The sequence below is a fragment of the Tachypleus tridentatus genome, chromosome 5, assembly GCF_004210375.1.
Source record: "Tachypleus tridentatus isolate NWPU-2018 chromosome 5, ASM421037v1, whole genome shotgun sequence".
Lineage (NCBI taxonomy): Eukaryota > Metazoa > Arthropoda > Merostomata > Xiphosura > Limulidae > Tachypleus > Tachypleus tridentatus.
The window spans coordinates 29758376-29783935 of record NC_134829.1 but is presented as its reverse complement, the minus strand read 5'-3'; the positions used below and the strand labels follow the sequence as shown (position 1 = coordinate 29783935).

The window sequence follows — 25560 nt, the reverse complement described above, 5'->3', positions numbered from 1 at the left end:
AACATAGCATAACATTTTTAATACTAAGAATTGAACAAGTCTAAAAAAAAACAGAATGAGCTCATGGGGTTTACTGGATTTGGAGGATGTGCTGCCCCTCTAATAGTGGAGGGCTCTTGTCTAATGATGAATACATCATACGCTGGAGCAGTATATGCTAATACATATATAATGGTTGGAGTTCTGTTCAAGATTTGTGGCATGCATAAACTTCTTAGTATTGGTACAAGGTAATAACTCTTTATTCTGCAAAAAGGTGAATACCATTTCTTAAGTCATATTTTCTGAAATAGTTAGTGAAATAGATGTCAATTGACATGTAATTCAGAAAACACAAATTTTGATCTCACATAACTGTTGAAATCTTGAAAATGATCTTTAAGATCAAACTTGAGGATGTTCTCTTTTAACAAACAATACATGAAATTGTTTACTAGAGGACTTTCTGCTGTATGGCTAGTCTATTAAATGAAATAATTTCTCAGTAATTAATTGGTTTATATTAACTTTTTATTCAAACCTAACATCTGTTTCTTTCAAATCATGGACATTTTTTTTCTATAAATATTTATCACACTAAGTCTAAAATTGTGGCATATTTTTACTTAAATAACTAAAAATATTAATCAACCTTATATTTTAGCATTTTGACTGAGATATAAATAAAGCCCACTTTTCCTAACTTTACATATAAAATGTTATTTTCTTCACAACTTTTACAAACATTTCCTTTCAAAAATAATTTATGGGAAATTAAATAAGTTTTACAGTAAAAATAAATAATTTAATAGTTAGCATAAAAGGAAAGGTAGATCAATGACACTGTCCAAGACAAATTATGGATGACCTTGATCCCAGGCAATGGCCCAACCATGGGTCTCCTACTGGTATTGACATCTTGTAGCATAATCTAAGCTAAGTGAAAGAACACTATACACAACACAACCTAAAATATTACTTTTTATTGGTAAGCCGTGGCTCCAAACAGCCCTCTGTCTACCAAGTTTCATTTCTTTGAATTTATATATATGTAAATAAAATAACAAACAACTATATAACACTTGATGTCTTATTCACCACTTACAACACAATAAGTTGTAAAACAGACAATGAAATAAATAAACAAAATTCTTTTCCTAATAGTTTCAAATGTTGGCAAATTAATTTGACACATTTTTTCTATATTTTAACTTTAATTAGAATTTGTTTTCTGGTGATTTTAATTCACTACTTATGTGATACCACAGTGTTATATTAAAGTCCTAAAAAATAATGCAAATAAGAAAATAAATTGTATATCAAAACAATACTTTAGCTGAAAACATACTTCATAAATATAAAGGTATAAAAACAGATTAAAAATGTCATTCAGATTGTTATAAGTTAATAATCAGTTTCATGGTCTGTTAAACATGCATATAAAGGTTTGGTCAGTAGCTCATCTGCAATATTAGTATTGTATATTATTAATATTAACAAAATTTTAACAATGTATTGATTTGGAGAAAGTTTGATAAATACAGGTACAAATGGTGTTACTAGACATATTCATACATACCTGTGCTAGCTGTCCATCTTCACTGAACTGTTTAACCCTTTCCTCAATTTTAGCTCCTCTATTTTCCTTCCCTCTTCCGTGACTTTTCCGTCGAGGAGGAGGTTTTGGTGGCTGGTTTGGTGGCATATCCATATTCTGTGGCCTAGAGATTGGTGAAGATGGTAATTCAACTGGACTACTGACAACATGACAAGGCACTTGAGTTCCCAAAGGTGGTTCACTAACTGCTCTTACAGCACTTAGCATAACAGCTTCTAATATACTTGGACTTGACTGGCTATGGGGAGATTGTAAACTTCCAAGCATTTCAGGAGAACTGGAAGATGCTCTGCTCAGATCTGGTGACATTTTCTCTACTTTCTTTTGATGTTTTCTGCTTCCTCCATCATCAGAGGCAGGGCTTCCTTGATGTTTCACACTGTACATTTGAGGGGACTTCAGTCCTGACAAATTTTCCAAACTTGATGATGATTTATCAAATTCTTCATCACAAATTTTTATCTCCCAGTACTTTTTCTTTAATGTCAAGTACTTAATACCCTGGATTAGAAAAAATTATTTATATTGTTGATACAAATATTCACACATCTTTTTAGTACTATATCCTAAATGCTAATACTTCTTTTTATACAAAACGTAAGGTAAATAAAACACAGAAGCAAATTTGGCCTGTGAAGATCACTACTCTGTCTACTAAATCCAACTAATCAAACAAAATGTAATCCTTCACATTTACAAACATAAATAAAAACACATTTTTATTACAAACACATCAAATCATCATTTAAATTATTCAGTAAGTTTATAACATAAAAATAATTTTGCCAAAGTACAATTCTGCCAGAATAATTAAATATATACCTTAAACAAAACCTTTATCATGCAATTGGTGTACCTACACTAACTACAAATGAAAATTAATTTTATAAACACAATAACAAACAGATGTAATTTAAAACTCTTGAACATTATAGGATATAAAGTTTTATTTACCAAGAAAAGTGTATCACATTGGCATCCATGATATTTTGGTACAATTTTATATTTTGTTAGTTCGAGCCTTGTGTGTTGTTAAGTACAAAGCCACACAATGGGCTGTCTGTGCTGTGCCTAAGATGAGAATTGAAACCTGATTTTCAGGACCATAGTCCTTCCCTTCTGCTTTCTAATGGAAAATATGTGTGTGCCTTCACACCTGTCAAGATTATTTAAGAGTCCACAGAAACAAACACAAGTGAAGGCTCACAGTCATTTTAATATAACACAGCCACATAGACAAATGTAAATAATAAGTTTTAAATCTAAAGATGAATGAAATATTTATTATTTGTCATATTATAAATATTTCTTATTGTTTCAAGACATACGGCTCATCCTCAAGAAAACACTTTAAAACACTACAGCTTAAAAGAAGGTAACAGAAGTTTATTCACTTGGTAAAACAGCTGGAATACTTGTCTTATATCTTAGGTTACTTTATGTATTAACAATTCTGTCTAGAATTTCAGCAATGTTGAGCTGGTAATGGAGTAATTTGTAAAATGAATTAAAGTTCATTTGTTTATTTCCATTGGGACCACTAAGCCTCCTGAAGTCAATGCATTAAATATGGAAATGCCAGGGGAAATTATTTTTATGTTCAATCTCTAAATGTATCAACAATAATTTACTCTCACATTTTATGCAGAATACCAGTGTCATCAACTTTTAGATTATTATTTTAAAAAAAAACTATCAAAACAGTGTTTTAAGAGATCATGCTTCAGTGATGAGCATCTCTGTTTGTTAAAGGCAAATGTTCATATCTTGAAACACAGAACTTGTAGGTCCTACAAAGAAAACTTAAGTGGTTTTAAACAAACACATTTCACAAGAATAACTGAAAATATGAAAGTATTACATAATGTAACAGGTAACAATATTTAAAATGAACAAAGCCTATACAACATCTACAAAACCAAAAATTCATCTTACCTCAATTAGTTTGACTGTGGCCAAAGTGTTAACATAATCCTTAAACTGGTTTCTTGCTTCAACTGAACCAGAAAAAAAATCTTATTATGTGCATTATTTCACCACATCCAAAGTTGAAGAAGTTTTGTAACTATTAAAGAATGTTGATATCATAAAGAAAAACATAATTCAGTTTTAGTAAGTTAATCAATAATAATTTATACTTTTTTGTTTTTTTTCCTAACAGTATTCTACATCCTAATTTCAATTACAAAAGAATATATATATATATATTCTGTTACATTAATCAAAGCAAAATTCTATGGTATCACTCAACCAAATAACAAACCACAGTAAATTTTGTGCAAATTGCTTGTTAATCTATAGTTTGAATGGCCAAAGTATTGTCAAATTAGATGGGCAAATTTAACTGTTTTTGTATACAAGTAGGAGGATTGACTGTTGAAGACTTTACCTATAGAACAATTAATATTTTTGGGAAAGTTTTAGATACTAAAATTTTATGGACTTTATCTACTTAAAGTGTACAAGTTGATGGAGTTTTAGTCTCTTGGCTGAAGCCTTCACCAGGTCAAGTGTAACAACTACAGCAAAAGTATTTTAATTTAAATTTTCTTATAAATCACCTGAGGCATGGAGACGAAAACTTATGCCATTCCTTCACTACAATCTAGACATTTACATCTCAAACAATAGCTCTTATCAACTGACAGTGCACCATCATTTGATTTTAAATCAAATTATCTTATCATACCAAACTATATAATCACAATGTTATCACAGAGTACATAATGATAAATAAAACTTAAGCCTAAACTACACCACAGCTGTTTGTTAATATGTCAAAGGAAATGGGAAACATATTACAAATAAACTACACTGTTTGTAACAACATGAATTGCTGTTGACCTCATAACCTGAATACAGAAGAACACAAACAAGAAAAATACTTGCAAGTTGTAGTGTTTCATTACATGTTAAAAAAATGGTCTTACATTCATTTTCTGGTATACTTAATCTCTAAGAAACCTTACGAGTTTTAGCTTTAACATACTGCTCTTGTCTGTTTCCAGAGTGAAACAACGTTTGCTTCCTATACTGTTGCCTTCTTAAACCTCAAGAAGTATAAGAGTCAAAGTTACCCAGAAGCATCCCATTAAAACCAAAACTCTACTGTGTGTACACTGCTCAAATTACCCTCAAAACAATTAACAAAGGCTGTGTTTAGTTAAAGTGGCTAAGAAAGAATGTTTATTACACAGTATCTATGCATTTAAGTTAAGTACAGTATCAAGGAAGAAAGTAAAGGTAAATTACCTTATACTGTGCTTCTTGAATTCTTGTTTCTTTTATGGTAAGCAAAAACAAACAAACAACAAAAATAAGAAGTATAAAAAATTAGAACAAAAAAAGTGCAAAAACAATTAATGCCCAGAGTCATTCAGACAACAAATTATTTTACTGAATACTCTCAGATTATTCTACTGCTTCCACAGATTGACAAGAAATGCACATTGACTGTTAAACTATCTCCATACGCGTGGAAGATAAGCTGACTAGTTGAATTAATTACATGGAAGAAACTGGAGGGTTGTTATAGCTGAAGTTCAGTAAAAAATTATAAATGTGGTATCAAGACTCGGTGTTACGACCTTTTCTCTTTTTGATTTACGCTGATGACACAAATGAAGAAATGGTGAATAAACTGCTAAACCTACTGACTATATTAACATCTGGTGTTGCTGACTATGAGAAAGATGCTTCACAAAATGATTTAGACTATTTGAAGAGTTGAGAAAATAAATGACAGACAGCTTTCAATTATACTACATGCAATATAATGTATGTGCATTGTAATTTAAATCATATATATATATACAACTGATGAAAATAACCTTAAAAATTAAGAAAGAAATTATCTTATTATCTTTATTGATTGGTTTCTTAAGCCTTTCAGGTAATACATTGTTGCAAGTGGTAGGACAAATAGGATTTTAGCTTGTATTCACAGAAATATTGAATACAAGTGTAAAGAGAATATAATTTCATCATACAGGTTACTGGTTAGACCTCATATGGAATAGTGTTCAGTCTTGGACTTCTTACCTTAGGAAGAATATTAAATTTTTAAAAATGGATACCTAAGACTGAAATGTCATACAAGGACAAGTCAAGATGTTAGAATATGATTGACATTATAAACTTTATTAAGCGAACCAATAGTGCTCTTACATCATTGTTATTCATACTTAATGATGAAAATGAGGAGTTATCTTCAGTTAAACATATAATTTATTTTCCCAAATGGTTGGCCCTTGGAATGTACTCTCTTTGGATGTGGTACATGTAGTAAATTTAAGAGAAGACTTGATAAACACTTAACTGATAAGGGATGGTTTGAGTGTTTACTTAGGGTTTTTGTTTTGTTTACTACACTGGGCAGCCTAGAAGGATCAACAGATTTCTTTTCCCAAATTTTACATTTTGGTTTCCTATTCTTTCCAGAATTTAATAGAAAGTTATATTGAAGTTCACTCTATGTAAATTTAAGTAATTAGCTAATTTAATTATTGATTGTTGTCAACAAAAGTGGCCTGTACACCAATCAAAAGTATGACTTATCACATGGTGCTTACCAAAACAGATAAGCCAATATCATTGCTTGTTTCCAAATATTTTTCAATGCAAAACTTGTTTTCATCTTTTGTTTTATAAACAATAACATCAATGGGGAAACTATATGTAGTTATATCACTACAAGCTATGAATGAAATACAAAGGAAAAAATTATAAGTTATCCTATAAAACAAAAAAGCAAATTCAGTTAAAAATAGTTTTTGTTACGTATATAAATTAGGAAGAACTACAATATCTCTAATGAATGGAAAGTAAATTTAACAATCTTTACAGAAAATGATAATTACCTAGCATGTACAATGAAAGCCACAAAATTATATTTAACTTCACTAAAGCTAGGCATTGCACATATCTTGAAAAGAAAAAAAAAAACCCCTTAATGTTTTCTATACACAAATGTACAAACTAACATTGCTGCAGTGAATGAAAAAATTTAAAAATAGAGACTGACAAGTCTTCTAAAATAGCTGTTGACAAAATAGCTATAAATTCTTTGTGGACTTTATTATAGATTTTATTGTGATTAAATCTTAATTTAGAATAAAACATCTTCATACATTATTCCACATTAAGTTTCTTTTTCTGTTATTTTAACTTCCATCACAAAGCATCTTTAACAAAACTCATATTTCTTTAAATTCAGAAACAGAAGAAACTTAACCATTTCTTTATACATTCTAACAATGATTCTACAGACTAGGTTAAAGTTCATTAAAATAGTTTCTTTACAATTATCTTATACCATTATACATTGTTAGTGAAATACTAAAGAAAAATATCCCATATTAATGACACATATGTACATCTTTATTTTAAGATCTGCAATGAATCTTCATAACCATTTTAATGTTAGTAGGCAATAAAACCAATTATAGAAGCAAAAATCAAATTAAAGTGCAGCTTATACAATACTATACAACAACATTTAAGTTTATTCTATTAAATTACACAGAAGGTCTAAATTTGGGATTTTCAAATTTTTTAAAAATATACTGTTAAAATGACAATAATAATAATGCAGAAAAAAATTTAGCACCTATGTATTCTAGGTCAATTACTCTGAATTAAAGGCCATGTATAGCTGAGAACATCATTTAGTGAACTGGTATAACCAGTCATGCTTGTAGTATCAGCAAAAACACAGTGACTGTTAAGGTTTATTTACACACCTATAGCTGTAGTGTGACGTGCAACAAAGCTCTTAGGGAACCTTACTTTGAGAATGTTAAGTTTAAACAAAAAATAAAATAGTTCTAAACACTGGCCCACGTTATACCATTTGAATAATAAAATAAGTATTGGAAAAACTTTTGGATCAGTCACAACATCTATAAATCATGTACATACATTTTCCATATTAGGCTTGTAAGTTCACTTAAGATTACTGCATAGCTGACAAATAAATTATATGTTCATAAGAATGTTCAGAGAGAAAATGTGCATTTACTTTACATCATCATAGAGTTTTGATGGGGAAAAAAGTAAAATATCCCACTTTAATAGGACATGTATGTAAATTTTTGGTACATAAAATTTATATGTTATCCACATACGTTTACAAGTTGACTTCAGGTTACTATATACACCAGAAACCAAAATCAGTAATATAGTAAATGCATATTATTAATACATCAGAACTTCCTTTAAAATAATAAAAGATGAAAATAATATTTCAGATGAAAAAAACCAAGTACACATATTAAAGTATATTATGCAAGGCTGTAATGTAATCACCATTATACTAAAGACCTCCATCAATATGAGGGTGGCACATCCTAACTGTACAATAATTCAATACATGCAACTGTAAAATCAAAAAACGATTCTAACACTTTTTCATATCAGATTTTGATCCCATTGTTATTACATTATTTCATAAGGGTTTTTAAGAATTTTCTACAATCTTCATAAATTAGCTGATCGACAGAAATGTTACTGTGATGGTGAAATGTGCAATCATTGGATGTGAACATTATCATGTGAATGATGACTCATCTTTTCCTTGGCACTGCTTGTATTTAGATGTATTTCTGTCTTTAAAAATTACTAATACTTTTGTGCTTATTATGCTGAACTTTTACCATTTGTAGTGCAATATTTCTTTCCTTATGTTAAAGTAACGTATCAAGTTTTAAATTTTTCAATCAGAACTTTGATTTGAATTACCTTCACTAAATTGTTTAAAATCTAATTTGTCTTCTTAGGACACATGTCCACACTATTCACTGTTCATGTTGATGTTTTTTTTTGCAGTATTAAAGTTCTATTGTTTTACACAATATATATATTCTATATCCAGTGCTCTTCAAGGTCATCATTAGATTTCCACAGTTTACAACAGAGTCAAATCTCTCATGCCAAGATGGCACATAAGATCTGGTGCTGAATTCTGACTTAATTGGCTTAAGTAGACAAGAACTGTCACACTACCCCTGGACAAGATGCCAGAGCACTGCAGGTTAAACACCCAGCTAACATTGGTACCTAACATACAGCTGGATAGATTGAAACAATTACAGTAGATTATCTTGTTCCAGAACACAACAGAATGATATAAATCAGCCTCAAATTTACAACCAATCTGACTGTGAGTCCAAAGTAAAAATCCAAAGAGAAATGCTGCTCTCCACCATTAACACACCAGTCTTGTCTTATTTAAAAAAAACAACCATTAGAAGATCACTTTTATGGATCACATTTATGTTTCCACATTTCTGACATGTCCTGTTAAACATTCCTTAGCAAAAGTCATCTAATATTGTGATATTAACTGGAAGCACTCTGGTGGTCATTGATATTACTACTATTATGCACCAGATGTTTAGTTATGTAATGACACCTTGTTCCAGGATTTCTGACCTTCTGCTTCTCCTACTTCAACTGATCTTATTTACCATTATAGTTTCCATGTCTACTTTTTACAATTCCCTCTTCCCAATTCCCAATGAGGATCAGATAGCACCACCTTCATCCTTCACTGACTGAATTCCACAGGTTTGTATCTCGTTTCCTCTCTTTTCAGGTATTTTTAACTGAATCTCAAGTTCCCTTGTTGCACGAGTCTCCATCACTTGAATCTTCTACTGACTTCCTTATTACTTTCCAAGCTTCACCTTCATTTAGAAGCACTCCATCAAGACTGTCAGCTTTAACATGGCAACTTGCACAAACTTTTTTCTACCTTATCCCCAACTGTATTCCATTTTACCCAAATTAACTTGGTTTCTTTGTTTCTGTAACATATTTTATCAGGTTGATTTACCTTTTGACACCTGCCTCCTTCATTCACTCAAGGGCCTCTGTTTTACACTAATTTTTGTTTGTATGTATGTTTGTCTTATATTTTGGTATCATGAGTTGGTGCAGTTCATTAGCAATCATCGCTGTTGACTTTGGTTTCTTGCCTTTTGAATTTGCAGGTTCCACCATGTGTAACCTAATAATTGTCTCTTCTCCTGTTCCTTATCCCATTGTTACTATCTAAAGGTCTTCTACTTTGTAAGTTTCCATCATGGTTCATAGTGGTGAATTGTTTCTAGAGCCACTTTTTGGCTCCAATCTGGTGGAAGCTCTGCTCTCTTATTATGTACACCTGTGACTCCTTTTTCTACAACCTACAGAGTTACTAATGGCTTTTTCAGGTTTTTATTTCTCACCTTATATTCTCCATTTCACCAGTTTCAAAAACTGTAGGACAGTTCTTCAACTCCACCATGAACTTCTACTCTTATCTAGTTATCATTCAATAAAGATAGGAAGAGAGGTTGTCAGCCAGTCAAACATTCAAACCAACTGTTTTCTCTCAGTTCCCACTAAATGTTTTTCTCACTCTTGCTTTGGATACTTTCCCCAGTAGGAAATGACCTAGACTTCAAACCTTTTGTTTCCTTGAAAAAATGTTAAATATTCAGTTCTTAGCTCTTCTATTTTGAGGTGGTTATATTTCGCTTTTTTTTTTAATATATACATATATTAGGTCTATTGTGTTTTTGTTTAATAGTACATTAGTGATAGCTATTGTTCCACTATTCTACACATGTATGACCTCCAGGTGTCCCTTTCTAATATAACTTCATCTACGGCAACCTCGTTCTCATTTGTGAATCATCTAGTTTAAAGTGGTTAATTTGATACAACAATTTGGTCTTGACCTCTACCTTGTATCCCATTCTCTTGAGGGATCTTCTCACTTATTTTGTGTTGCAGTCTCAGCATAATTCTTTGTCTTTAACATGTGGAACTTTTGATAATAACATTTTTAAGTATCCTTCATTACTTGCCTGAGAGGATTTGGCTCTTCTGGAGAATCTCCCTTGTTTCTCTTTGATGTGCTTAAATATGTCCCATTACGACCTGCCACTATAGGTATACCCAGAAATCAACTGTCTTCTTTTCCTCTCTCACTGTCATGTTGGCTTACTTCATCCCATGCAATCCTGGACATCCTCCTCCCACCCCCCACCTTGACTGGGCTTTCATTTCTCTGGATTACCTTGTGGCTAAGCAGTAAACCTTTGGCCTTATTTTGTTCAGGTATGTGAATTTTCACATTTATTGTTTTGCGTTTACCCTAAAAATACACTTTTTTTACAGATGTCTTGGTTCAGTCTTTAAACTGATGAAAAAAGGTCCACATTTTGAAAATTCTCTGGTTATAATTTTTGCATTTGATTTTTTCAGCCTACATTTTTCCTAAAGTTATGAATAAATTAAAGTAATGGTGTGAATTTAGTGTTTTTAAATTTTCAGAAAGCATTAAAAAATGCCACATAAAAAAGGCTTGCTAAATATCATTTGTACTGGGGATAGGTTGTCTCAGGGTTTAGAAGAGTGCATTACCCAAGATGAAAAGATTGTTGTTTAGGGACAATTTAAGATCTCTGATATTGTTTTCTCTTGAAAAAACAAGAGTTATAGAGGATCTAAATGAAGTGTTTAAGATTGTTAAGGAAACTAATAGCATTTAAGTATCCTCTTTTTATATATATATTTTTTTCTTTTAGGGTTAATGGTGATAATGGTAGGACTAAAACACACAAATATAAAGTATAATAGAAAAGGAGTCTTCTTCAACTACTATTCTACTAAAGATGTTAGCCTATGAAATAGGTTCCCTTCAGATATGGTGTACATAGTAGATTTAAAAGGGAGCTTATGAAAAGGTTTGATATAAAATGATGGGGACTTGGTTTATTTTTAGAATAAATAAATCTTCATCCAAACATATTTCATTTATATTTAATCAAAATAAAACTTTTATGTTAAGGCCTATGTCATAACAGGAAGAAACAGAGAGGAATAATGAGTTTTCTTTTCTCACAGGTAATAATTATGGAATGTTTGTTTGAAATCTCCCAATTTACTTGCTTCACTTTTCACAATCAGGGTTTCTCACAACAACAACTACATTGATTATTCATGTTGACACTGGGTATGATCTTAATAAACACAATAACTTTTACAATAGCTTAATAGCAGTGCATATAATAATATTATATAGGCTTACTTTTTGTGGCTCACACAAATGTTCAAATATTTAATGTTAAATTCTACTTGACACCCTATTAAGCCTTTAAATTTTCAATTTAGTCATGCAACTTCAAGAACCACATACCATTTACAAAATATCATGAGTTATATAATTCAATGAACACTATAGTTCTTACTTATTAATTATAATGCTTTTAATAATGTATGACAATAAGCTTAACATTACTGAGGGTAACAAATAAGATGCTAATAATTTATATTATATAATAGTACTATATAGTAACAATACTTTATTTAAGTTTTTGTTCTTTTGAGGGTGAACCAAAAATTATAATTTGTTAAAACAAATGTTATTTATAATTTAGTTGTGAAAACATAATATTTACACTCGTTACAGAGATAAGTTAAACTACTGTAGATCTACCTACTCACCTTGCTTCTCTGGATCACCATTTAAAAAGAATTTCTTGAAATGTCTCACTAAATCTTGATTTTTCACTTTTCCGCCTGCGCTTATAAAATATTGTCTAACATCCTCAATAGTTAATTCCTTAAAATCCTCCATTTTGAATGAAATTAAATGGTGCCTTTAAGATTATTTACAGAGGGCGCTTTAAAAATATTGAAACTTCAAGAATAAACACCCAAACGCAATTTAAAACTCATGTAAAACAATTTGTGCTTTTTTAACTTCTATCCGCTCATGACTACTATACAGGCTTATGATACCTGCAATGAGAGAAGCAATGTTTAGTTTTGTGCTAAATAACAACAAGCCCTAGGCAATTTTTTTTCATTTTCTAAAATGTAATCATCAAGAAAATATAAGTAGAATTATGACTAAGCCCAAACGTACCACCCTTAATTAATTTAATGAAGTTATTTATAAACATTTGCGATAAGTATTGATTTTTTACCTTTTTTCACGAGTTTAGGTGTAGTTAGATTATGTCAATGTGCTTTTTCAATTTTATTATTGTAATCAAATGTTTAATAAATTTTATACCATTACTTTTGGACCTAACGATAACTATATTGGGCAATTAAAAAGTGGTGATATATATATTTTTGTACATATGGTGTTTTGAATTGTCTTTTACTAACTATAGTGAAAATATATTTATATAGCCTTTGAAATTTTGTAGCATTAATTTATTAGTCTGAATTATTTAACAGACGCGAGTTTGCTTAATAACAATAAATATAAAACCCAATCTATTATCCGATTCACAACTTGTAACACAACTATAGCAGTTTAAGGTGATCCTCTACGTGTGAGAAACTTTGGCAAGGGTAAATCAAATGAATAAGATTAGGCTTCTTTTATTACTGGACTGTATATAATGAGCGGTGAACTTCCTCGAACTCGGCATAATTCAGTAACAAGTGGTGAATCGATCATACTGTGGGCTTCATAGTTATTGAAGTTTTGGTTTCATTGAGAGCCAAAGCTCTGAGCTACTTATGCCGTCGAAAATTAATTGTTGAACATTTCAAGTATGTTAAGAGCTAGCTGCTAAACAATAACATACGGTAAATTTATATTCTTATTGAGTTACGTAACATTTTGAAATGTGAATGATAGTTTGATTAATTCCTCACATGTTAGTATAGAACATTCAGCTTACGAAATAAGATTTTGCATCAACTTTATTTATGTCTCTTCTTCCATCATTTTAAAAGTGAATGTTGAACTTTGCTTGCGTGTGCAGCTTTTCGAACGGGAAACATACGAACGTTTAAATAGGTACCACGGTTTGCAGTAAATATATAAGAATGTGTTCTTTTAGGACTGCGGAAACTTACCCTACCAAACTACCATTATTTAGCTGACTCCAAGTTATAACAAGGTGATAAGATGTTTCCAAGATAACGATATGACAAAATTATCGTACATTGTGAACACTTTTTGTGTTAGTGATCGTAAAAGGGTTACATTTATCGTACAAATGCGATCATTATCGTATATTTGACAACACTGTCAGTAATATGTGAATGGAAGTAAATACCGTAAACACTAAATAATTTGTTTCCATCATAAAGAAGCGCTTTTTTATTAGTTATTTTTTACTGTCCTGTTGCGAAACGATGGTTCCTACTAATTTAATATAATAAAATATGCTTATTATTTAGATTCAAGAATTTAACTAAAATATCGAAAAACACTGTTCAGCCGAAGCGTTTTCTTGTACGATGCAAATACTAGATGTATTTATTTCTCATAATGAGATAACTAACTAACATAAAAAAAACATAACTCATATATATTATTAATTTTCGTGAGTTGAAATTTTAACCAATTCATACCCCAGCGCCTGAAGTAATAAAATCACTGGGCTTGTGTATGAATATATAACAGTACTATCTGTATGTATATTTAACTATTTCGCAGGGTGGATAGATCTTTACCAAAATTGGTATATGGAAGTTCATTATGTTCAAGGGTACATGTAGATTTTGCGTTTTGTGGCATCTGTGGGCGTTTTTTAACTATCACTCCACCTCTTCTTGATGAACCTACACTAACTTTGGTATGGAGGTTTGATGGACTCATGCGGTGATACATTTTGTGTTTTGTGGCATCTGTGGGCGTTTTTTAACTATCACTCCACCTCTTCTTGATGAACCTACACTAACTTTGGTATGGAGGTTTGATGGACTCATGCGGTGATACATTTTGTGTTTTGTGGCATCTGTGGGCGTTTTTTAACTATCACTCCACCTCTTCTTGATGAACCTACACTAACTTTGGTATGGAGGTTTGATGGACTCATGCGGTGATACATTTTGTGTTTTGTGGCATCTGTGGGCGTTTTTTAACTATCACTCCACCTCTTCTTGATGAACCTACACTAACTTTGGTATGGAGGTTTGATGGACTCATGCGGTGATACATTTTGTGTTTTGCTTCTTTTTTTCAATTACTTACAAGGGAAGCAACTTTTCATACTCTAAGGTAAGATTTCATTGATCGTAAATTTACGTAACTTCCATCCTTTGCTTGTATGTATATACACATGATATAAAAACACTTAAATATTACTCTTCTTTATAAACTTATTCGATAATTTTCGTGATTTCAAAGTTTACTCTTCATGATGTAATTTTCTGTAACAAAAATATTTGAATAATATTTTTCAACTAAACTTAAATAAACTGAATTAAATACATAGATTTTCCAAATGCACAAGGTTTATCCAATGTATTTTCGTTTTTATAAACCTCACTCTAATTACACTTACTCCAATTTTACACGACTTACGTGTATTACAAACCGTGTATATATATATATATATACACATACACTTTCCAGTGGCACAGTGGTATGTTTACAGACTTACAACGCGAAAAACCAGTTTTAAATACCTGTGGCGGGCAAAGCACAGATAGCCCATTCTGTAGTTTGCGCTTAACTACAAACAAACAGTAACTTTACACAACGACTGCTATTGTGGCCGTCTTTCATTTTACTGTTTAGAGTGCAGTCAAAATAAAGAATGAACTACTGCTGTAGGAAAATAATCTTTTATGCTCTATATTACATGTCCAAAAAAACGAAAACATAAGCATACGGTTCTTCTGGGATTTAATATTTTCTCAAAATACATTCTTTAAATCAAAATATTTGCTGGTATGTAGTGAAACTTTATGGGACATCGAAAACTGAATTTATGTAAATATATCGTTAATCTTAAATTAATCTGTTTCAGCGACATAGAATTCACCACTATTTACACATTCTAATAAAACATATATTACGTTCTTATAATTGCAATTAAATGAGTTGTGTGTCTTTATTGTTCTCGAGTTTTCGTGTAACCAAAATTACATAAATCACAGCTCTTCTGTCACAATGTTTATTTAATAATATATTCATATTTTTACGTTGTCTTCTTAATAAAATCATTTTTTTATTTTTGAAAACATCTTCCAGTTTCTTATCAACTATTTGTTTCAATTGTGTATCAACCAATGAATTATCAATATGTCTTTATGAGCAATGAGTCATTACATTAGATATAAAAATCTCTTCAGGTTTACTAATTTCTCGGTTTAAATGTTTCTTATTTAAAAAGTTATTTCTAGCAATTTAAAAACCTTTTAATATAGCTGAACTCAGAATTTTCTTAGTTCTTATACTCTTTTAATTCTAGTTTTCTCAATAGAAACTAAAACGATATGATCTACTTGTAAGATCTGCAGGAACATTTAATTCTATATATCTGGAATGATTACTAAAAATGATCTACATATTAACAGAAGTTTATGAGTCTATAAAAACACATCAGTTACAGTCTCCTTTTCTTGCGAAGTATTGCTAAGACATCTATCTATAAAGGAAAATACTTTATTATTTCCTTCAAAGGTAAACTTAATCTCTAAAAACAATCGTCTAAACATCTTATCGTATATAAATGTTTTATGTGAATTACAAAATTATCTTTAAATTATTGTGTAGAATAATAAATAATTGTGGTTCAAAATATTCTATCGAGATGTTAGTGTAAATTGAACTAACTTTTGTGCTCATTGATGAAGCAGAAATTTGATAAACTTGATGAAACTTTGTAGAATGAAGACGAAAGGAGGAAGACTTTCGAAACGTCGACCTCTACACTTGTGTCTCCACAACAGGCAGTTGCCGTCCGTTCTACGAAGTTTCATCATGGATACTTTACTTAAACAATCTATCAAAGAATTGATAAAACTTGTCCTCATTATTAAAAGAATTAAAGATTATATCTAAAACTTTCAAGATTAAACCTTCATTACACCTTGGACGAATTAATTATTCAAATTTATCAAGGCAATATTCCTTAGTTTTAATTCCATAATCATATTACATCAAAATAAACAAAACATGTTTTTTGTCTAAGATTTTTCATAGTTATTCAACCACTCAAAAATAATTCCTAATAAGACTTGGACTATGATATGAAAAGGTTTTAATAATATGTCTTAAATGTTACTTAAATTTTCAAATTATTTTGAACACTCTAATGACTGGTCTTTTCGAAATATTAAGATATTTTACAATATGAATATATTCACTTTTGTTTCCAACAATAAATCATTAACGTCTTTTCATTTATGGATCTTATAAAGTACATAAAAGTACCCAATTTCGGTATATTCAAGATACAATACTTTTATTTTTGTCTCACCTTTCATTTTTCAACAAAATTACTAAATGTTTCTTTTATTAAAATTATGCAGCTCAGTTTATTTAAACCTCTCATTTTTGGATAGATCTCTATATTATTCAAATTTTTATAAACTGCCTGATTGTAGAATTGTAATAATTACCCATATTTTATCTTTCTTCGTTTTTTGCAATATTAAATTGAAAATTCTTATTTCTTGAGCATTTTCCATTCTTTAAAGTTAATTTATTTTGTTTTTTTTAAGTAACAAAGTATAAATCAGTTTTGACAAATTAACTTTATTTCATGGTCCATTTCTTGAATAGGATAAAACTCTGATTTCTCAGTTATTAGGAACTCATGTTTATTTGAAACTTCATAAAATATTATTTAAGCCTTAATTTTCTATTGAATTTATAAATATCTCTTGCCAGTTTAATTTTATTAGATTTATTTGCTAATAATCATATTCTATTTTCTTGAAAATTATTGTATATTAAATCAACAATTTTAAAAATATTCTGATCTTGTTTGTCTGTATAATTTTTGAAACTCTATCATATTTTTTAAATCATAGATATTTCGTACAACTTCTTTCTCTTTTTCCTTCTATACCTCATATCTTCCATCCTAATGAAGTTTCTTAATATTTTATTTTCCTGTCCTTATATCTTGTGTGACTTTGAATATATTTATATTCTCTAGCAGCACCTCTAGCTCTCTCAACACGGAGTCGGTCTATTTGACCGGCCAAGTGATGTTTTTGGTTTATTTGTTGATTTAATACTACAAGTCTTTAACACAGAGAAAATCTTATTTTTTGTCCATGATTATGTTCAGTAGTTGTTTTAAATAGTCTGTGTGAAAAGAAATGTTCATATTAAAAAAAGTACTTTTTCTTATCTTAAAATTCTCAAACTTCCTTTGTATAATCTCTAAGATCTCCTAAATAAATTTCAAACGTTTCTTTTCAATAAAACTTGATAGTTTATATGTTATTTTTTTAACCTATCTTAAAACGGTATCGGTCAATATGACTGACTTCGTAATCACCAAAAAATAAAAATAAATTACCTTTTCTTCTGTCGTTAATGACTTGTTACAGTAATATGAAACATCATTCGTTTATCCTAATCAGTTCTGAGGTTGTAACAGTACACATCTATTTATAATTAAATTGTACCGTTTTAATGCCCTTTGAACCATGACTAACTACCTGTCTGCACATTTAAAAGTTGTAAACCACTTGAGGAACGTACAAGTTATATTATGCGATCAAATATCATTACTCACGAGCTACTGCAACTAGCACAAGCAGCTCGCGTGTGTGCCTCGTGAAACATTTTTTATTATTTATTATTATTTTATTATTATTTATTGTACTTAATCTACACTTAACTAACCTAAACATATCCTTATTTTTAAATTTTAGTTGATTTTATAATTATACATAAAGAATAAACATGAAAAACAAGTAATAAAATAATATCAAGTTTTCTTTTTTCTTGCTCTCGATTGTCGGGGAGTGTTGACCTTAACCTTTTATATTACTCACTTCTCCTTTTCTACTCTCTTCTTATCAATGAAAACTATTCCAGTATTCTGTTAGTGCTTCAAATGTCTTTATTCCTTATATTTTCATTAAACCAACTACAGATTTTTGGGTCAATTTTCGTGAATTTCTTCTTTTCATTTTCGGTTCTAATTTCTTGTTTGTTTGTTTTGAATTTCGCGCAAAGCTACTCGAGGGCTATCTGCGTTAGCCGTCCCTAATTAGCAGGGTAAGACGAGAGAGAAGGCAGCTAGTCATCACCACCCATCGCCAATTCTTGGGCTACTCTTTTACCAACGATTAGTGGGATTTACCGTTACATTATAACGCTCCAATGGCTGAAAGGGCGACCATGTTTGATATGACGGGATTTGAACCCTTGACCCTCAGATTATAAGTCGAACGCCTTAACCCACCTGGGCATAACAGGCCGATATAAATTAACTTTGTTTAAAATTAACAACACTAAAGTTTATCTAATGTACTTTTCTTTTTAAGTAGAATTTTATTTTCATTATACATTCTCTTGTTATTCTAGAACTGATAATAAGAATAAAACATTTTTTTGATAGTATGATAAGTTTAATTCAAAAATATATTATTATATTTGTCAATGTTTTTAAGTATTGCCAATAAAACATGCATGTTTTGTTATATCTACTTACTTTGTATTATTAGTTATAAATGAGTTACACTCAAACTTTAAGTATCTTTGGATATCAAGTGCACGCAAAGCTCTGATCCTGGAAAACCTCTAGTATAGGGTGATACCGTCTAGACGCCTTGGAATTTGACCTTTGTTCCAAGAAGTTCAGGTTGACCTTTATGTTAAAGCATCAGATACTAGTATGAGACAAAGTTTCAAGAGTGCATATATATATTATGTATTAAAAAAGAGAGAAGAAGAAAAATTTAAAGATGAATTATTTTCATAGAGTTGTATGTTTGTTTTTACTCTTGTGTATTTGATTATGTAAAGTACACTTCAATCTTGCATGTTGTCTTCATCAACTGGACGTTGGATTGTAATGGTTTGTTTTGTTTTGGGTGAGTTTGAATTTCGCGCAAAGCTACACGAGGGCCATTTGCGCCAGCAGTCTCTAATTTTGCAGTGTAAGACTTGACGAAGGCAGCTTGTCATCACCACCCACCGCCAACTCTTGAGCTACCCCTGCGACCCACAGAAATTGTAATGCATTTGGTGAATTTTCGATGAATCTCTAATTAATAAAATAATCAGTGAATATATAAAAGGAAAGAAAAATGAAAATGATATTTAATAACGAAAACTGATCCTAATCTTTTTTAATTCACTTGTTGACTTCCAGCAGTTTAGCGACAACCTTGATTACTTATAACATTAACACTTGGGATTACATCCCCGCACTTGACACAGCACAGGTTCTTCTTTGTATTCGACCACAAAGAAGGTATGTTTTTGAATTTCGCGCAAAGTTTCACGAGGGCTATCTGCGTTAACCGTCCCTAATTTAGCAGTGTAAGACTAGAGGGGGCCCGGCATGGCCAGGTGGATTAAGGCGTTCGACTCGTAATCTGAAGGTTGCGGGTTCGAATCCCCGTCGCATCAAACACGTTCGCTCTCTCAGCCGTGGGGATGTTATAATGTGACGGTCAATCCCACTATTCGTTGGTAAAAGAGTAGTCCAAGAGTTGGCGGTGCGTGGTGATGACTAACTGCCTTCCTTTTAGTCTTACACTGCTAAATTAGGGACGGCTAGTGCAGATAGCCCTCGTGCAGCTTTGCGCGAAATTCAAAAAACAAAACTGGAGGGAAGGCAGCTAGTCATCATCATCCACCGACGACTCTTGGGCTACTCTTTATACAACGAATAGTGGGACTGACCGTAAATTACAAGGCCTCTACGGCTGAAAGGGCTAGTACGTTTAATGTGACGGGGTTTTGAACCCGTGATTCTCGGATTACGAGTCCAGTGCCTTAAGCACTTGGCCGTGCCGGGCATTGCAAAGAAGGAAACAAACTTAAGCTTTATTGTGGATAGAATATTGTTGAATATCCGCTAACAGTTGATGAATTATCTAGATTAGAAATCACATTATTAAGATTGATTACTTATTATTGTTATTTTATAAAACTATCGCCATCTAGTGAGGAATGCCAAAAATCTAAAAAAAAACGAATACTTCTTCAATCTGTACTAGTCTATAACAGTACTATTCTTATTGTCACTTGGTATTTAGATTAATGCATATTAACTGTTTAATACTATCTAATAATTAACATTGCTCTTTTCAGAAGATGTCCTTCACCAATTAAGTATATAAAAAGAGTTTGTTTTCCCTTGTATATTTCTAGTGATCACTGAAGAGTGTTAAATTTATTTATTGTCCCCCAAGTGCTCAAGTGTTGTTGTAAGCTTTAATCAAACCAGTTTAATCTTTTCTGTAACAACAATTTACAGAATTAATAATATCCTCTTAATTATTTTCAAATTAATATAAATATTTTAGTATTCATACTTCCGAATATCTCACCAAGAATGACGATAACTGATTCTTAGCATTAAAACACAACAACTTAGTATATTACTAAATTACCTGAAAATATTAGAAAAAAATGAGGATTGAGGCTTAAAGTATTGAAATCTGAAAGATAAGTTGGTTTGAAATAGTCTGGGCCGTGTGTGGCCTTGTGGTTATTGATTGTGCTCGAGATGTGAACATAAATATTCATGGTTGACGTCCCGTGACTGCAAAAATGTTATCTGTACTAGGTCCATGCAGACGTTCAAATTTCACTATTCAGTGAGACGAGAGAAGCCCAACAGTTGGCGGTGTGTATCGTTGACAAGCTGTGTTCTCTTTTGCCTATTAGTTTAAAATTGGGGACCGCGCTGTGGAGAAAGCCCATTGTGTAGATTTTTGCGAAAAATTTAAATAAGCAAATAATTTATATTGGACTTGTGTTCAATGTTACTTGTGGCAGTTCGTAATTTCTCTCATAACGTGGTTTCTTGTAAGGTCTTAAAATAGGAATCTTCAATTGTGCAAGACGAATTACAAATTTCCTTGCAAATAATCTACAAAGTGTCTAGCTGAAACCTGTTTGATGTTAACCGTTGTGAGGAAATAATAACTTCGTTCTTCCACGAAAACGATTTTATTGGAAGCAATTACACTGCGACTGGACTCCAAGGACACACATTATAAACAAGAGTTTTTATATAGAACTAAAATGTCTTTTTCAGGAGTGGGACAAACTGAGGTCACTGATAGGACAATCACCCCTTCATATATTTATACGTCCAATATTCTACCGCCTGTTATGGTTGATTTGATAATGTACTGGAGTTGTTAATATTCTTTATTACAAATAAGTTACTTAATTTCAACCCACTCCTCTGTTAAATTTTATTCTAATAAACGGAACACTTCAGTGCAAATCAACATTTACCTTCAACTTTATCACACCATCATTCATTCATGCAAGGTTTACTGAAAACTGTAGTAACTTCGGTAAGCAACTATGGACGTATATATTTAGAAACTGCAGTTCAAGGTAATTTCGATTCAAGACAAATATATGTAAGAAGACACGAATCCATTCTATCCTAACAAACTGTTTGTCTTTATTTAAGAGGATTGGAATATTTTCCATAAATTGTGATACGAACGCGTTAGTACCACCGACTTGTTTGTTTGTTTGTTTGTCTTGGAATTTCGCACAAAGCTACTCGAGGGCTATCTGTGCTAGCCGTCCCTAATTTAGCAGTGTAAGACTAGAGGGAAGGCAGCTAGTCATCACCACCCACCGCCAACTCTTGGGCTACTCTTTTACCAACGAATAGTGGGATTGACCATCACATTATAACGCCCCCACGACTGGGAGGGCGAGCATGTTTGGCGCGACTCGGATGCGAACCCGCGCCCCTCAGATTACGAGCGCATGCCTTAACGCGCTCGGCCATGCCAGGCCTAAGTAGCAACGACACCTATGTTTGGAGTACGCTGAAATGATTAGTCCGTTTGTTTTTGAATTTCGTGCAAAGCTACACGAGGGCTATCTCCGGTAACCGTCCCTAATTTAGCAGTGTAAAACTAGAGGGAAGAGACCGGCATGGCCATGTTGATTAAGGCGTTCGACTCGTAATCCGAGGATTACGGGTTCGAATCCCCGTCAAACCAAACATGTTCGCCCTTTCAGCCGTGGGTGCGTTATAATGCGATGGTCAATACCACTATTCGTTGGTAAAAGAGTAGCCAAAAAGTTGGCGGTGGGTGGTGATGACTAGCTGACTTCCCTCTAGTCTCGAGTACACTGCTAAATTAGGGACGGCTAGTGCAGATAGCTCTCGTGTAGCTTTACGCGAAATTCAAACAAACTAATTATGTATCGATTTATGCATTAAATTGTTAATTATTTAAAAAAGTCCCCTGCAAGTACAGTGGTCAGTCTCCGGATTTACAACGTTAAAATTTGGGGCTCGATTTCCCTTAGTGGGCTCAGCAGATAGTCTTGTGTGGCTTTGCTCTAAGAAAACACACACACACACACACACTAGAGGTAAGACAGATAGTCATCACCATCTACCGTCAGCTTTTGGACTACTCTTTTACCAACGAATAATGAAATTGACTTTCAAATTATAACGCCCCCACAGCTGAAAGAGCGAGCATATTTGGTTTGATGTGGATTCGAACCCGCGACCCTCGGATAACGAGTCGAGTGTCTTAACCACCTGACCATGCTGAACGCAATTCGATAGTAACACCATGCATTGGAAAGTTTCAGCTATATATATTTATTAAATAGCTCCATCTGGCCATGCTGGACGTAATTCGATTAGTAACACCATGCATTGCAAAGTTGAAGCTATATATTTATTATATTGCTCCACCTGGCCATGCTGGACGTAATTCGATAGTAACACCATGCATTGGAAAGTTTCAGCTATATATATTTATTAAATAGCTCCACCTGGCCATGCTGGACGTAATTCGATTAGTAACACCATGCATTGGAAAGTTTCAGCTATATATATTTATTAAATAGCTCCACCTGGCCATGCTGGACGTAATTCGATAGTAACACCATGCATTGGAAAGTTTCAGCTATATATATTTATTAAATAGCTCCACCTGGCCATGCTGGACGTAATTCGATTAGTAACACCATGCATTGGAAAGTTTCAGCTATATATATTTATTAAATAGCTCCACCTGGCCATGCTGGACGTAATTCGATTAGTAACACCATGCATTGGAAAGTTTCAGCTATATATATTTATTAAATAGCTCCACCTGGCCATGCTGGACGTAATTCGATTAGTAACACCATGCATTGGAAAGTTTCAGCTATATATATTTATTAAATAGCTCCACCTGGCCATGCCGGGCTACGCAGTGATATATCTGTACAAGAGTTTTTGTTTATTTCTTTTATAGTAAATCATCGAAGCAAACGAAACGAGGTTACAACAAATAAACTTGCATCAGGTGTTATCTCTAAGTGGATGTTAAAGGTTTCATTTATGGTGTGGAACTGCACAAAGACGTTCTTTTTGTGTCGGTAAGATTCTACAGAACCTATAGCAATTATTGTATACAATTTTCATTTCATCAGTGACACCAAGAAATTCGACTCCTGACTTTATGCTATTTTGGACTTAGTTTGTGGATTCTTAACATGATCTTACGGTTAAGGATTTCTGTGGTAAAATAACTGTACTCCCTATGTAATATGGGATTTCATCACTATAAAGTCACCCCTCTGGGTGAAACCTAACCCTATTATAAGAAGCAATATTGAATCTCGAGTCTCCTCTCTATCATTTATCGCGTTGCTTTTTGACGAATCCATGCAGCAATGACATATTATTTGCACACTTAAAAATATGTTCAAATATTATAAACAAATATGTAAGCTTTAACTCTTTATACTTGCGTAATATACTTACTCATGAGTTATCACATTTTCGGAGCGAAAATCTGGGAATATGTTTTCCATGTGGTTTGACACTGTAACAGCTCTGAAACAGTTTACGTTACACTTACATAATATTTACCTATGTCGATACCAGGAGATCCCTGTGAGTCAGGCTCGACATGGCGCTCGACTCGTAAGCTGAGGGTCGCGGGTTCGAATCCCCGTCGCACCAAACATACTCGCCGTTTCAGCCATGGGAGCGTTATAATGTGATAGTCAATCCCATTATTCGTTGGTAAAAGAGTAGCCCAAGAGTTGGCGGTGGGTGGTGATGAGTAGCTAACTTCCCTCTAGTCTTACACTGCTAAATTAGGAACGGCTAGCGCAGATAGCTCTTATGTAGCTTTGTGCGAAATTAAAACCAAACCAATCATTATTGGAATGTCAGTCTTGATTGGCAGAACAAACTGTTTTATGATGTAACAGCTGCACATCTTCGGATTTACAACGCTAAAATATCTGGGGCTCGATTCTCCTCGGTTGACACAGCAGATAGCTTGACATGACTTTTCTATAACAAAGCGCACGTAAAACAAAATTCACGATGGTGGATGAAACTTAAGATTTTCAATTTCCCATGAACACAATCAATTCTACTTAAATTGGAGAAGTATACCCAAGTTAATTTACAATACTGATTAATTTACAACCGAACGGTTTTACTAATACAGTCATTAACAATACATGTGTTACTCACAAATTTTTTCAGTACTGGTATAAAAACAGTTGCTCCTCTAGGGGGTTCAAGGGGGCCTATTGATTCACAGATACCCTTTGTCACCAGTTAATTATGTAACTAAAAAGGAAATTCTGTACCCGACAAACAAACAAACAAAAGGCACCTGTATCTAAGATCGTGTTTGGTTCCACTAACTTGTGGTAGGGAAGTTTGAAACATTCAAACGTGCCATTCCCAGGATACTGAGAGCGACCACAAACAAATTAAAATCCAATGCCAGATTTGGCTTCAGCGACACAAGAAACTTACTTTAACAGCCACCATTATATTCAGCTAACCTTCGAGGCATGTTTTGGTATCCCCTTAAAAGGGGGCTATTACAAATAAAAAATGACACCCCACAGAGCCACCTCGGTTGCCGCAGGCCACGTTTAGTTCTGCACGACGACTTTATGGACAATTCAATTTACACACAATGTATGAACATAAGATCCCATAAGCATGCCAAGGAAAGAATAACACACCATTTCTCACTAAAAACAAATAATACACTATTACATA

The 25560-nt window shown here is 32.4% G+C and overlaps 1 protein-coding gene across 7 annotated transcripts in view; it reads right to left on the bottom strand.

Moving 5' to 3' along the window:
- LOC143250826 (ankyrin repeat domain-containing protein SOWAHC-like) overlaps positions 1-25560 on the bottom strand; it is a 151606-nt gene that overhangs the window by 108088 nt on the left and 17958 nt on the right. For 2 of the 7 annotated variants that reach the window (XM_076501877.1, XM_076501878.1), the window contains exons 1-3: positions 12092-12250; positions 3533-3594; positions 1559-2098 (exon numbers count right to left, since the gene is read on the bottom strand). In XM_076501877.1, coding sequence (XP_076357992.1) covers positions 1559-2098; positions 3533-3594; positions 12092-12224 — 735 coding nt within the window. In that variant the 5' untranslated portion in view covers positions 12225-12250. Of the gene's footprint in view, positions 1-1558; positions 2099-3532; positions 3595-4849; positions 4879-12091; positions 12253-25560 lie in introns of those variants that run through there. The other 5 variants (XM_076501882.1, XM_076501880.1, XM_076501881.1 and 2 more) reach the window with 4 other exon arrangements.